Below are 11,147 nucleotides of genomic sequence, written 5' to 3'. Positions count from 1 at the left end.
ATATATATATAAATTATGGTAAAGTAAACATTAACGTTAAAATAATTGTAATATTTGTTTAAATGATGCAAATAAATGTTATTACATTGACACGGTAAATGAATTCAATATCCTCAAAATGACGTATTTAGTTAAATTAGTTATACAATAATTGTAATATGGTAATTACATAAAAATCTCATTTATGAAATTGCATGCTTGATTCTTACCGTTAACAGTTTTGGCCTAGAAGTTTCTCATCATAACTGGCATTATATAAAGTAAATTAGTTTTGCATAGCGATTAAAAGTCTGAAAGCCGAATTCATGTCATATTATGCAAAACTTTAGAATCTCAATAGCAGTTAAAGAAATAAATTCACTTGCCATGACAAACGTCAACTCGAAGAAATTTTATAGAGGCTTACCTTTAAGATTGTCGCTATGATGAAAGTTGTATCCCTATTTTCGTTAAAAATAATGATTTATCGATATTAATAAAGAATATAGTAACTTGCTAACTTTAGATATTGTGTAATCTGTTTTTTATGAGTTAAAAAATTATATTATGCACCTAAAATATTCAACTGAAATGAAAGGAAAAATATTATCAATCTGATTAAAAGGCTAAGACAATTCTTTCAAGTTTCACTTATACGATTAAAAAAACAATGTATAGTAATATCTTCACTTATACGATTAAAAAAACAATATATAGTGATACCTTGAAGATTTGTAAAAAAACATGAGAGACCATATTCTAGTATTTCTTTCAGCAAAATTGCTGGCATGCGTCTCTACAATATGAGAGAAAAGAGAGTGAAGGAAATTAAAATTAATCTTCTCTATTAGGGACATACTAAAATTAATATTATTCTTGGTAGTGCTAGCTCTCTTTATACATAAAGTTATGTTAAGATTATTGTTAATAGAGGAATAATATGTGGTAAATATTTTGAAGAAATTTTTGACAATCAACTTACACTAATTGGCCTTATGCATTACATATTGATGTATACAAATCAATAAATATGTACAAATAAGGATATGTTTGCTAATAGACCTCTAAAGACTAAAACCAGAAAGCTCCAACCTTTCTTTGCCTTCAGAAGAACAAAGTAATATAATTTATAAAATGAATTGTTGTGCCATGAATCGACCAAATCTATGGAAGAATCCATTAACTGTGTGCAACCATAATCTATGTAAATTATAACAGATTGTGTAATTCAAAAAGAACACAATCTAAAAAAAAAAACTATTGAGCACGGTCTTAAGGTTCTTTTTCTTTTTTCCGTCCATCGCTGAAATTCTTTATAGAGATATGCATTTTTCCAACCCTAGTAGAATTTTATTTGCAATTAAAATGCGGAGATAATATTTAATGACAAATATATTTCTTAAAAAAAGAATAAAAGGAAATAATTCAATTTTTATTTATATTAAATGATCAAAATTCTATACATAAAATTCAAAGTGTCGTGTTCATAACTGACTTCAAATTACTAAAAGGAAGCAATATTTTCTCAGGGTTTGTAGCACGTGAAATAGGAGTTGAACGTAAAATAGGAGACTTGGTTCAATTGAATTAAAAAATACCTATGAATAATATGAATAATAACAACTATGAATACTAATCGGTTATAATTTCATAATACAAACTAAGAACTTCTAAACCTACAATACCATATGTGAAAACGATAATTTCCTAGTTTTTAAAGAATGTTCAAGATCAAATAAGAAAAGAATTTATATAAGGTTACATCATAATTGCTTTTAAAGTTTCAAATATTAAGCTCCAAGAAATATTTAATAAATAAAATTTAAAATAATTCACGAAATATTATCGATTGCAATTGAAAAAAAATAATTTACAACCCTTTTTATATAGTAATAGAGTTGATAAATTTCAACATGAAAAAAGAGTGAATAGTTTTGTGCCTTACTCTTTGAAACCTAAAATTTTAAAACCGAACAAAGAATACTCCTAAGCATGAAAGGAGTTGAAAGTTCTCGAATGATTTGATAACTAAATTTACAAACTTTGTTTATTAGTTGTTCTTTTACACTTGAAAAATTAAATAAGGAAGGATTTTGATACACAAAATTTAATTGATTTTGAAGTCTTAAATATTAGGAAACTAATTAAATGACCATTCCTAAAAATTAGAAAAATAGTTAAATGACTATTTTGTCTAGTGTAAAATCTAGTTTTAAAGGGTAAAAAAGACGAACGACATTTCGCTAAGGGCCTTCGTGCTTTTAATATAATATAGATTATAATTATTTACCTATAAAAATAGAAAGAATCCGCCCTCCTCCATACAGTAACATACATTTTGGATTTAAGATGAGTTATCTCAACGTATGCTCTACCTTTGACAATCTCTTTTCGTCATATGAACTGTATTAAGTTTTATACTTGTATTTTAAAGGAGAATATAGACACTACATTTAATTTAGTTTAATGTAGGCCAGAGATGGACGGACTTAATATGTTGGATGAAATAGTAACACTTTTAACAGTTCTCTAACAAATTTAAAGCCTTGAAGACAAGTGTGCTCATCTATTAATTTCAGTCAATGTGATACTTTGTGCTCTCCCTAACACAGAAGTAATTCTTTTAATGCTATGAGATTGAGCTAGTCAAAGAAAAAAAAATTCCTGCAATTATGTGTGGATCGATTTGTCTTGATGATATGGGGCAGTACGACAAGGTCTCGATGAGAAAAATATCATGTGAAGGAAAGCTTCTAACCTTTTGGCTTTTGGAATTCAGAAAATGTTAACTATACAAGGTTCCTTCCTTTTTTAACTTTACTATATCCATTGTGGTTCACTGCAAATCTTCAATACCAAGCTGATTTTGATTCAAACTCCTTGATTTTATTAAGGAACTTCTATAATAGGATGCTATTTTAGGGTGAAACTCTGTTTTTATTGTCATGTTCCTTGTCATCATCCCTCTCTATCTCTCTTATAAGTTGTAACAAGGAATATAATGGTGACATTGAAAATTTTCAGCTTTCCGCTCCTATCATCTTAAGTGTTTCGACATAGTAGGCTTTGGTTAGTTTAGGAAGAGTAACATACCGTTCACAAAGACATTGAGGTTACTGTACGTAAAGGATTTGATATTTAGACAAAAGTTGACTGTGAAAACAGTGGTGGTAGATGCTCACTGTATGTAGGTTTTGGTGGAACATAGCCGAAACACCAATGTGACTGCTGTGGATAAATGCAATACATAGTTTTTGAGGTTAAATAGTGATGCATTCTTCAATCAACTTTAATATCTAACCACTTATATGATTATTGACTTGCACCACTTGTGCCTCCATGCAATGTTTTCCATTATATTTGTGATACCTCTTAAGTTGAGATAATATAAAAGGTATTGCTGGTCAGTTTTCACTAATTGAAAAGAGTTTGACATTGCTTTAGTTATTTCAAATTGTGCTAATTTCCCATGTCACAGTCCTGGCTAAACTGGGTTTTGCTTTAGGTCAATATCTCCTTGGCAGCAGCTAGTGCGCGCCTTCAGAATGTCCGAGAGGAGAGGGACCAATTCTATGATGCTAATGATGAGATTGTTGCTCATTTAAAAACCAGAGTATGTCTTTTATTTTCTTTTTACAACCAATTCTTCTTTTGCTTAGCCTCTACCTCCAGTTCTTAATCTGTATCCACCGATATGGATCTCCAATTGTTCTCTTTTACATTTGATCATGAGTTCTCTATATCCTTGTAGGAAGACGACCTATCAAAGTCTATTGGCTCATGTAGAGTGGAAGCAGATGTTCTTAGTTCATGGATCAAATTTTTGGAGGACGCTTGGGCTCTTCAGTCCTCCTTTACAGAGAACAAAGAGAAGGAGGCCAAGTATGTTACAGGATTTACCACATGATCTTTCTTCCGAACTTCTGAAAGAAAAAGAAAACTCTTAAAAGTACTACACCTAATATTATGGTTTGTTAAACATTATCGTCAATGAATATTCTTGGAGCATGCTTTATTTTGTAATTGTTTTGCTGCCTTGCATTCTTGTAGTGTTGAATTGGAAAGGCATGAAGATTATTTTGTGAACTTGGTCTTGCAACTTCTCTCTGCTTATGAGGTATTGAAAAATGATCATAGTCGCTTTGTCTATATATGCTCTTGGGATAACTCTTGGATCTATTATGTGTTGCTTGCACAGAAAGAGTTGAGGCCTTCTATTGATCGTATTAGAAAATACGTGGAGAACTTGGAGAGTTTAGTTGAAGGGTAAGTTCTTTCTTTGCATTCATAAGCCCGTACATTTTCGTGGTCACACTCTTAATGCTTTTTTTTTCTCCACATAGCAGCTCAGCAGAAGAATCTGGTCTGGCTTCTAGTGAATCAAAAGCATTGAGCCCTAGGAAAAGTCTGGAGTTGGAGTACCTGGACCATGAAGCCAAGGTAAAAATTGACTACACAAAACCAATCTGATGAATTCGAGCTGCCTCCACTCTTTCTGTCCAAGACTAAATCTATTGGAGGTCATTGGTGATTTGCAAGCTTTATATTCCAACTTGCGCCTTGGTTAGCAAGTGCTTTAATTGCCTAGTCAGGAGCAGCTATAATTTATTTTCTATTTGCTATTGTATGTTTGTGCACTTCGCACTTATTGGAGTAGCCAACATGGCACAATCCTTGTCTCTCTGACACTTGAAGCTTGTTTTATGAGTTGGAAATCTTCTTCATCATTCCCATTCCCACATAACCCTTTAAGCTTCTAAGTTTCCATATCCAAGTGTTGAACTTTCTAAAAACCAGTGCAGAGGCCATTTGTTTGGTTTGCTCTCCCCTTTTAGTTTCTTTCATCTGCCTTACAATATCAATCCAGATTCCTGAGGTATATGTCTCATCTTAATGCAGATTATTACCACCTTTAGTGTAGTCGACAACATGATGGAGCAGTTCTATGCTCAACAAGGGAAAATATCCAGGTTTGCTTGTGCTTGATACTTTTACTGTTTCATGTAGCTTTTGTTGGTTGCCAAACTCTATCAAGTGAGCTACTTGTTCCCTTTTCATTCAGGAAAGATGAGCCAAAGATTAAAGAGCTGTTTGAGAACATTGAAAAGTTACGAGAAGAATTTGAATCTATTGAGAGGCCAGAACTGGAAATGGAGGTCCCGGAGGTCCCTACCCAAGAGGACGCTTTATCCCACAAAATTCCTGATGAAAGTACACATACTGCAAAGAAGGCAACAGAAGCCCCTGCAACTGCAACTTCTACCAAACCGGAGCAGGTATCTGATGCCCCATCCTATAAAATGCTAGATGAAAGTGTATCAATTCCTGCAAGGGAGGCAACAGAAGCCCCTGCAGCTGGGGAAAAGGAGGAAAAGAAAGCAGCTGCTACTAAACCAGAGCAGGTGTCTGAAGCAGAGTTGGCAAAATTGGAATCTGAATCTGAAAACATTAACCAGGATTACTCTGCAGAAGAGATTGGTGGCTGGGAATTTGATGAGCTGGAAAAAGAGTTAAATACTGGGGACTCGGGCAATCCCCGGAAAGATAGAAACACCTAAACACAAAACTCAGAAATCTTCAATCCATGTTGAATAATGAATGGACAGTCATGTATGTACACCGGGATAAGAAACTTCCAGACCGAACCTCCTAACCTGAGCAGACTTTTCTTTGTAAGTTGTATCTTTGGATGTAGTTCCATGTATTTATTATTTTGTGTAAATTTGCGAAGTTGTGAAAGAAATGCATCATATCAGAACCATGTAGAAGCTTTGTTAGGATTATAACAGTGTAATGTATCTTCATAATGCAACATACATGAGTCTTTGTGAAGATCAGGTATGCTTGGCCAAGTCCACTTGTAATGCCAAAATACAAAGAAATTTTGGATGCAATATCCGGTGATGAATTATGTTTGAGATAATCTTTTTATGGCTATTCTTACTTCTAATGACCGCATATCGATTGTTTTTTTTTCTTCTCCCAGATGAAGTAGCAGGCATCCGTCTGTTGAACCTCTTACCACGAGTGTGGTATGCGATTGCTTTGTCGTTAGTTGGTTTTGTATTTTTAAGACTGGTCAATGGTGGGATCTTAAAATCGGGGAAGAAAAATGTCTATAAAATTAGGGAGAATTTTTTCTTTAGACAAAATTGAAAATATAACTTTCGCCCTAGAAAATACTAGTGCTATTTTCTGTTCAATAACTGTTTATAAGCTTAACATAGCGCCTCAGATCAGCGGGGCGCCCCCCTTCCTCCACCATGAAAGGTGGGTCCTCTCTGTGTGTGTCTTAAAGTTTCTCCTTAGAGTTAATTGCAAAAGTATTTAGTTATATTATCCTTTTCACTTGAAATCAATTAAAAATAATATAGAAGATCTGTAAATAAAACAAAGGAGACATTTTTAGGGTCATTTTCTTCTTTCAAATAATAAGTGAAATCATTTGTTTTTATGGTCGTTCTATATGCATAGGTGAGGAGCTGTTTAGCTAGGTGAGGACTGAGGAGACAATGCAGTTGGAGAAGTGGTAACTGATGTGAGCTTTTCCCCAAAGAAAAAAAAAAACCATAAATAGAATTTAAACAGCCACCAGAATCCATTAAAAGTAGGAAACACAATTATTTTTCCTGTTAGTGTGTGGCCCTTTATTAAAGCTAAATACTGTGTTTGTTGTGGTACATCGGACACGTACACGGTACACTAGGCCATAGCAGTAATATTTGAAACAACCTAACTCTCAAATTTGGTTAAATGACTTAGTAACAGTTGTTACAGAATCATCAAGAAGTTCAATCTGCACCTATACCTCTACCACGCTTAAATAACGTATTGACGATATCTTTAAAGAGTTAGTTAAGTTTCAACTAGGAATTTAACTCTACAGATGAGCAAATTATGTCATTGTCTCCGACAAAATGGAGGCTAGACTTAATTCCCTGTAGGAAAAAAGCAATGCGTTGGGTGGGGGTCTAGTAATATTTTGATGGTGTATTAATATGTTCTAAATGTTTTTAAAGAGATTTTTTATACGCAGGTCCAGAAAGTAAATTACTCCATGCTCTTATCATGCCACTAACAGTGTTCAAAATGAGCCTTGAACAAAACCAGTAGAATTGTTATGCGATATTAGTATATCCCCATCTAAAAGAACCAAAGATTCGGATACGAGGTTTAAATTTTCTAATTTTCGATCTTAATTTCGACATGGATCTTTTTTATATTTGTTAAAATAACATTTACTTAATGTTTAGCGTGAAAAATATTTTTAACTAACCTTTCATAAAAAGTGAAGTTTGTAATCTTGAATATGACAGATTATCTGATACAACAGGTAAATATAATGTGATCGCGTTAAAATCATTTACATTGTTGATGTATGTAGATTAACAAAAGCATACACATTTATATGACTAAGGAACAAGACCCTTTTATATCTTGAGAAGAATAATTACATTTATCGAAAATTCTTGAATATATTATTGTTTTTGTCCCATTTTTTTGAATTGAACTTATATACACTGACAACGTAGAAGAGGAGTTTTGACGTAACTGGTAAAGTTGTTGCCACGTGACAAAGTTGTTGCCACGTGACAAGGAGATCATGAGTTCAAGCTATGGAAACGGCCTCTTGCAAAAATGCAGGGTAACGCTACGTACAGTAGACCTTTGTAGTTCGGCCCTTCCCTGGGGCATAGCAGGAGCTTAATGCACCGGGCGACTCTTTACACTAACAACATAAAAATACTTTTTATACTACGAGTGAATTCTAACCCATGTAATCTTGCTCATCTTTAAAATGACCCCTTTTTCCTTCATTTGCCTCTTAAAACTCAATACACTTTCTAACTCACACACACACATAGTGAGAGTGAGAGTGAGAGTGTACAATGGAAGATACACAAAATAATGCAGAAGAAGACTACATAGAATTGGAGGTAATTAACTCATCAAATTCCACCATTTCTTTATTCCATTTCAAAACAAACTCTCCACCACAAGCACCAAGATCATCAGAATTTGAATTCCAAATGTTGTCTAGTAACTTTATTGATAGTAAAGACACTAATACATCAATATCTACAGCTGATGAACTCTTTTACAATGGAAAAATCCTCCCACTTCACCTCCCTTTTCGTTTACAAATGCTTGAGAATATCCTTCACAATTCAACAATAACAACATACCCAATATATTCCCACAAGTGGAATTTGGGGAGGGTAGCGAATACGCAGACCTTACCCCTACCTTATGCAGGTAGAGAGGCTGTTTTCGAAAGACCCTCAGCTCGTGTAAGCAATGTCCTTCACAATTCAAGCAAAAAAAAATCTCTTCATATTAGCAAAAGTTTTGATGATCTTGAACAATCTTTTAACACCCCATTTTTCCAATCTTGTAATGTTAGTTGTGAACTCAATAATCCAAAAGATTACTTCTTTGGCTACTCAACAGATGATGAAATTATTTCAAGAAAATCAAAGTGGAGTTCAAGAAAGCTTAGGCTTATCAAGAACCTCTCATTTGATTCAAAAATTAAGTCTTCAAAAGGTTATCTCAAGTGTTTGATTAATAATATAGTAGCCAAGAATGAAATATTTGGGAAAATTATTCAACATAAAGGTGCATTAAATCAAAGAAAGTCATCATTTTCAGGAGCTATTAAAAGATTCTTGACATCTAAATCTTCTTCTTCTTGTGGCTCCTCAAACAATTCAAATGGGAATAATCAAGATGTGCATAATTTGTTAATGAGGAGAAGAAATGTGTATTATTCAGAAGTTGAAGATGAGAACCCAATTCAGGCTGCAATTGCTTACTGTAAAAATTCTCAACGGGGAACATAACCAATGAAAAGTTGGGATTGAAATGTAACTGTTATTGTCTGACTTGGTTAGCCAGCTGTCCTGCTATTTGTTCAATACATTTTTTCAGAATAATAGAAATAGTTTCTCTTCTTCCCTTCATCTCTCTTTGTCGCTAACTCCTCTCACGGTATTGTTATGTCACAGACTGTTGAATTCATGGGTGCTTAGTTTTTTTCTTTTTGACATAAAGTTACTGCCAATCACATAGTACAAGTACAACTATTTGAACACAACAATAAAAAAGGTAAAGGAGACAACTCATATTAATATTATGAACGTGGTGAATCTGTAATGAGAACAATTGGCAAGAAAACAGAGTTGGTCGGTTTTGACGTTTTAGAGTAACTATTCGTCTTTAGAAGCGGTCGGACTTTGAAATCTTTTTTTTATTTAAGCAAATTTTCTCTTTCTTTGCTATAAAGAACTAGGTATAATAATAAAATAAAATAAAAAAGGTAAAACAAAAGTCAGCGAAATATATATAAAAAAAAAAGTAGCATTGTGTTAAGAAAGTATACTTGAAAGAACTAAAAAATACCTAATTGAGGGAAACATTTTTCTTTTAAGAAAAAAAGAAAGAAAGAAAGTAGCTTGAATATAAGAAAAAAGAAAATAGTTTACTAGCTGGTTAAAAAGGACTTCTGCTAGTATAGAGTTTCGAACACTCGCCCATCAACAACATTAAACCTCAACCTCACCTAGGAAAGCTTTGTCTTCACCATGCTCTCAGCTCACGTTAGCTAAACGTGCGCCGAGTGTGGCTGCCATGGCTAGAGGGCGAGGAAGGGGAAGAGGAAGACCACGAAAGCAACCAAAGACACCAATCTCAACCATTAGAAACTTAGTTACTACTAAATCGAAGGATGGAGAGGACATGCAGAAAATGGAGCAACCAGTAGCAACTGAACAAGGAGATGTGGAAATTGTACCAGTAATTAGCTCAGAGATGAAGGAGATTCAGATTTGCAACTTGGCGGAACAAGGAGTGAAGGAATTTGAAAAGGGATCTGAAGGGGAAACCAATGGAACAGTAACGAAAGGGGAAAAACTAGCTATCCTAGACAAGGAAGCTCTGATAACACAGGATGAGGAAGCTAAGGAACCAAGGGGTGAGCAGAACAAAAATACAGAGACAAAACCCATAGATCGAGGGCAGGAGGTGAAAAAGTGGACAAATCTGTTCCAGCAAAACAGAGTGGCTACTCATGGAATGGCTTTGACATACATACCTCCACAGATTATAAATGGTCAAACAGTAGTGCAGCTTGAGGTGCAGGATGTGAAGGAAGAAGAGGAGAAGTGGAGTGCAGCTCTGATTTCTTATATTGTGGGTGAAAACCCAGGATATAATGTTATGCGAAGGTACATTGCTCAACATTGGCTGGACATTGATGAACCAGATCTGTTCCTTCACGAGGATGACTACTATGTGATAAAATTTCAAAGTATGGAGGATATGCACAAAATCTTCTATGCTGGACCTCATACTATTAGAAATAGGTCAATCATTCTCAAACCCTGGACTCTAGATTTTGATATAAGCAAGGAATTTCTAATTGATATACCATTGTGGGTGATTTTCCCCAAGTTACCAATGAACTGCTGGGGAAATGGAGCATTGAGTAAGATTGCAAGTGCGATTGGAAAGCCTTTGTTTGCTGATGAATGTACAACTAAACAAGGATATCATACGTAAGGATGCTGATTGAGGTAAATGTAACTAAAACCCTGCCTACTGAGATTAAGGTAATGGATCCTAGAGGGAAAGCATTTCAACAGGCAATAGACTATGAGTGGAAATTAGTGTATTGTGATAAATGCCAAGTTATGGGGCATATTTGTCAGAATCATCAAGGAAATAGGGAACAAAGGGTAATGCAGCCACAAAGAAGAAGGGAAGCAAAGAAGGTTACATATGAATGGAGAACAAAAGGACCTATAGCAAAATATGTCAGAAATGGAAAACAGGATAATGCAGAAGGGAAAATGGAGGGAACAACAAAGACAATTGAGGTACCTCACAAAGCTACAGATGAAAAAACTGGAATGCAACAAGAAGAAGTGCAACCTATACTACAGCAGACTGATGAGGATAAGGGAAGCAAAAGCAAAGAGATAATGGACAGAGGAAAGAGTATACTAGATTTCAACTTGGAGAACTTTCCTATGCTGACTCCACAATCTAGTAGAAATAGCTCAAAAAGAGGGACTCCGAATACTAGTGGAACCAAAAATCTACCTCATGATAGAGGTGGGGAATGCAGAAATTAATAAATGAAGTGGTTGATATGGAATGTGAGGGGT

The 11,147-nt window shown here is 34.4% G+C and overlaps 2 protein-coding genes across 4 annotated transcripts in view; both read left to right on the top strand.

The window, feature by feature from the left end:
- Positions 1-5,916, top strand: part of LOC109216652 (sporulation-specific protein 15-like) — a 19,026-nt gene extending 13,110 nt beyond the window's left edge. For 2 of the 3 annotated variants that reach the window (XM_019380826.1, XM_019380829.1), the window contains 7 exons: positions 3,485-3,592; positions 3,731-3,861; positions 4,030-4,096; positions 4,178-4,245; positions 4,323-4,419; positions 4,879-4,949; positions 5,042-5,916. In XM_019380826.1, the coding sequence (XP_019236371.1) occupies positions 3,485-3,592; positions 3,731-3,861; positions 4,030-4,096; positions 4,178-4,245; positions 4,323-4,419; positions 4,879-4,949; positions 5,042-5,537 (1,038 nt within the window). In that variant the 3' untranslated portion in view covers positions 5,538-5,916. The remainder of the gene's footprint in view (positions 1-3,484; positions 3,593-3,730; positions 3,862-4,029; positions 4,097-4,177; positions 4,246-4,322; positions 4,420-4,878; positions 4,950-5,041) is intronic. The other variant, XM_019380828.1, reaches the window with a different exon arrangement.
- Positions 5,917-7,813: 1,897 nt separating this feature from the next.
- LOC109216651 (probable membrane-associated kinase regulator 4) lies at positions 7,814-9,026 on the top strand. Its single transcript, XM_019380825.1, has one exon. It carries the CDS (start codon positions 7,869-7,871, stop codon positions 8,820-8,822), a length of 954 nt encoding a protein of 317 aa, XP_019236370.1. The 5' UTR covers positions 7,814-7,868; the 3' UTR covers positions 8,823-9,026.
- Positions 9,027-11,147: the final 2,121 nt, after the last annotated feature.

This window comes from Nicotiana attenuata, unplaced genomic scaffold (genome assembly GCF_001879085.1).
Source record: "Nicotiana attenuata strain UT unplaced genomic scaffold, NIATTr2, whole genome shotgun sequence".
In the NCBI taxonomy this organism is placed as follows: Eukaryota; Viridiplantae; Streptophyta; class Magnoliopsida; order Solanales; family Solanaceae; genus Nicotiana; species Nicotiana attenuata.
The sequence above is the reverse complement of the archived record's forward strand: the minus strand, read 5'-3'. Positions and strand labels throughout refer to the sequence as shown.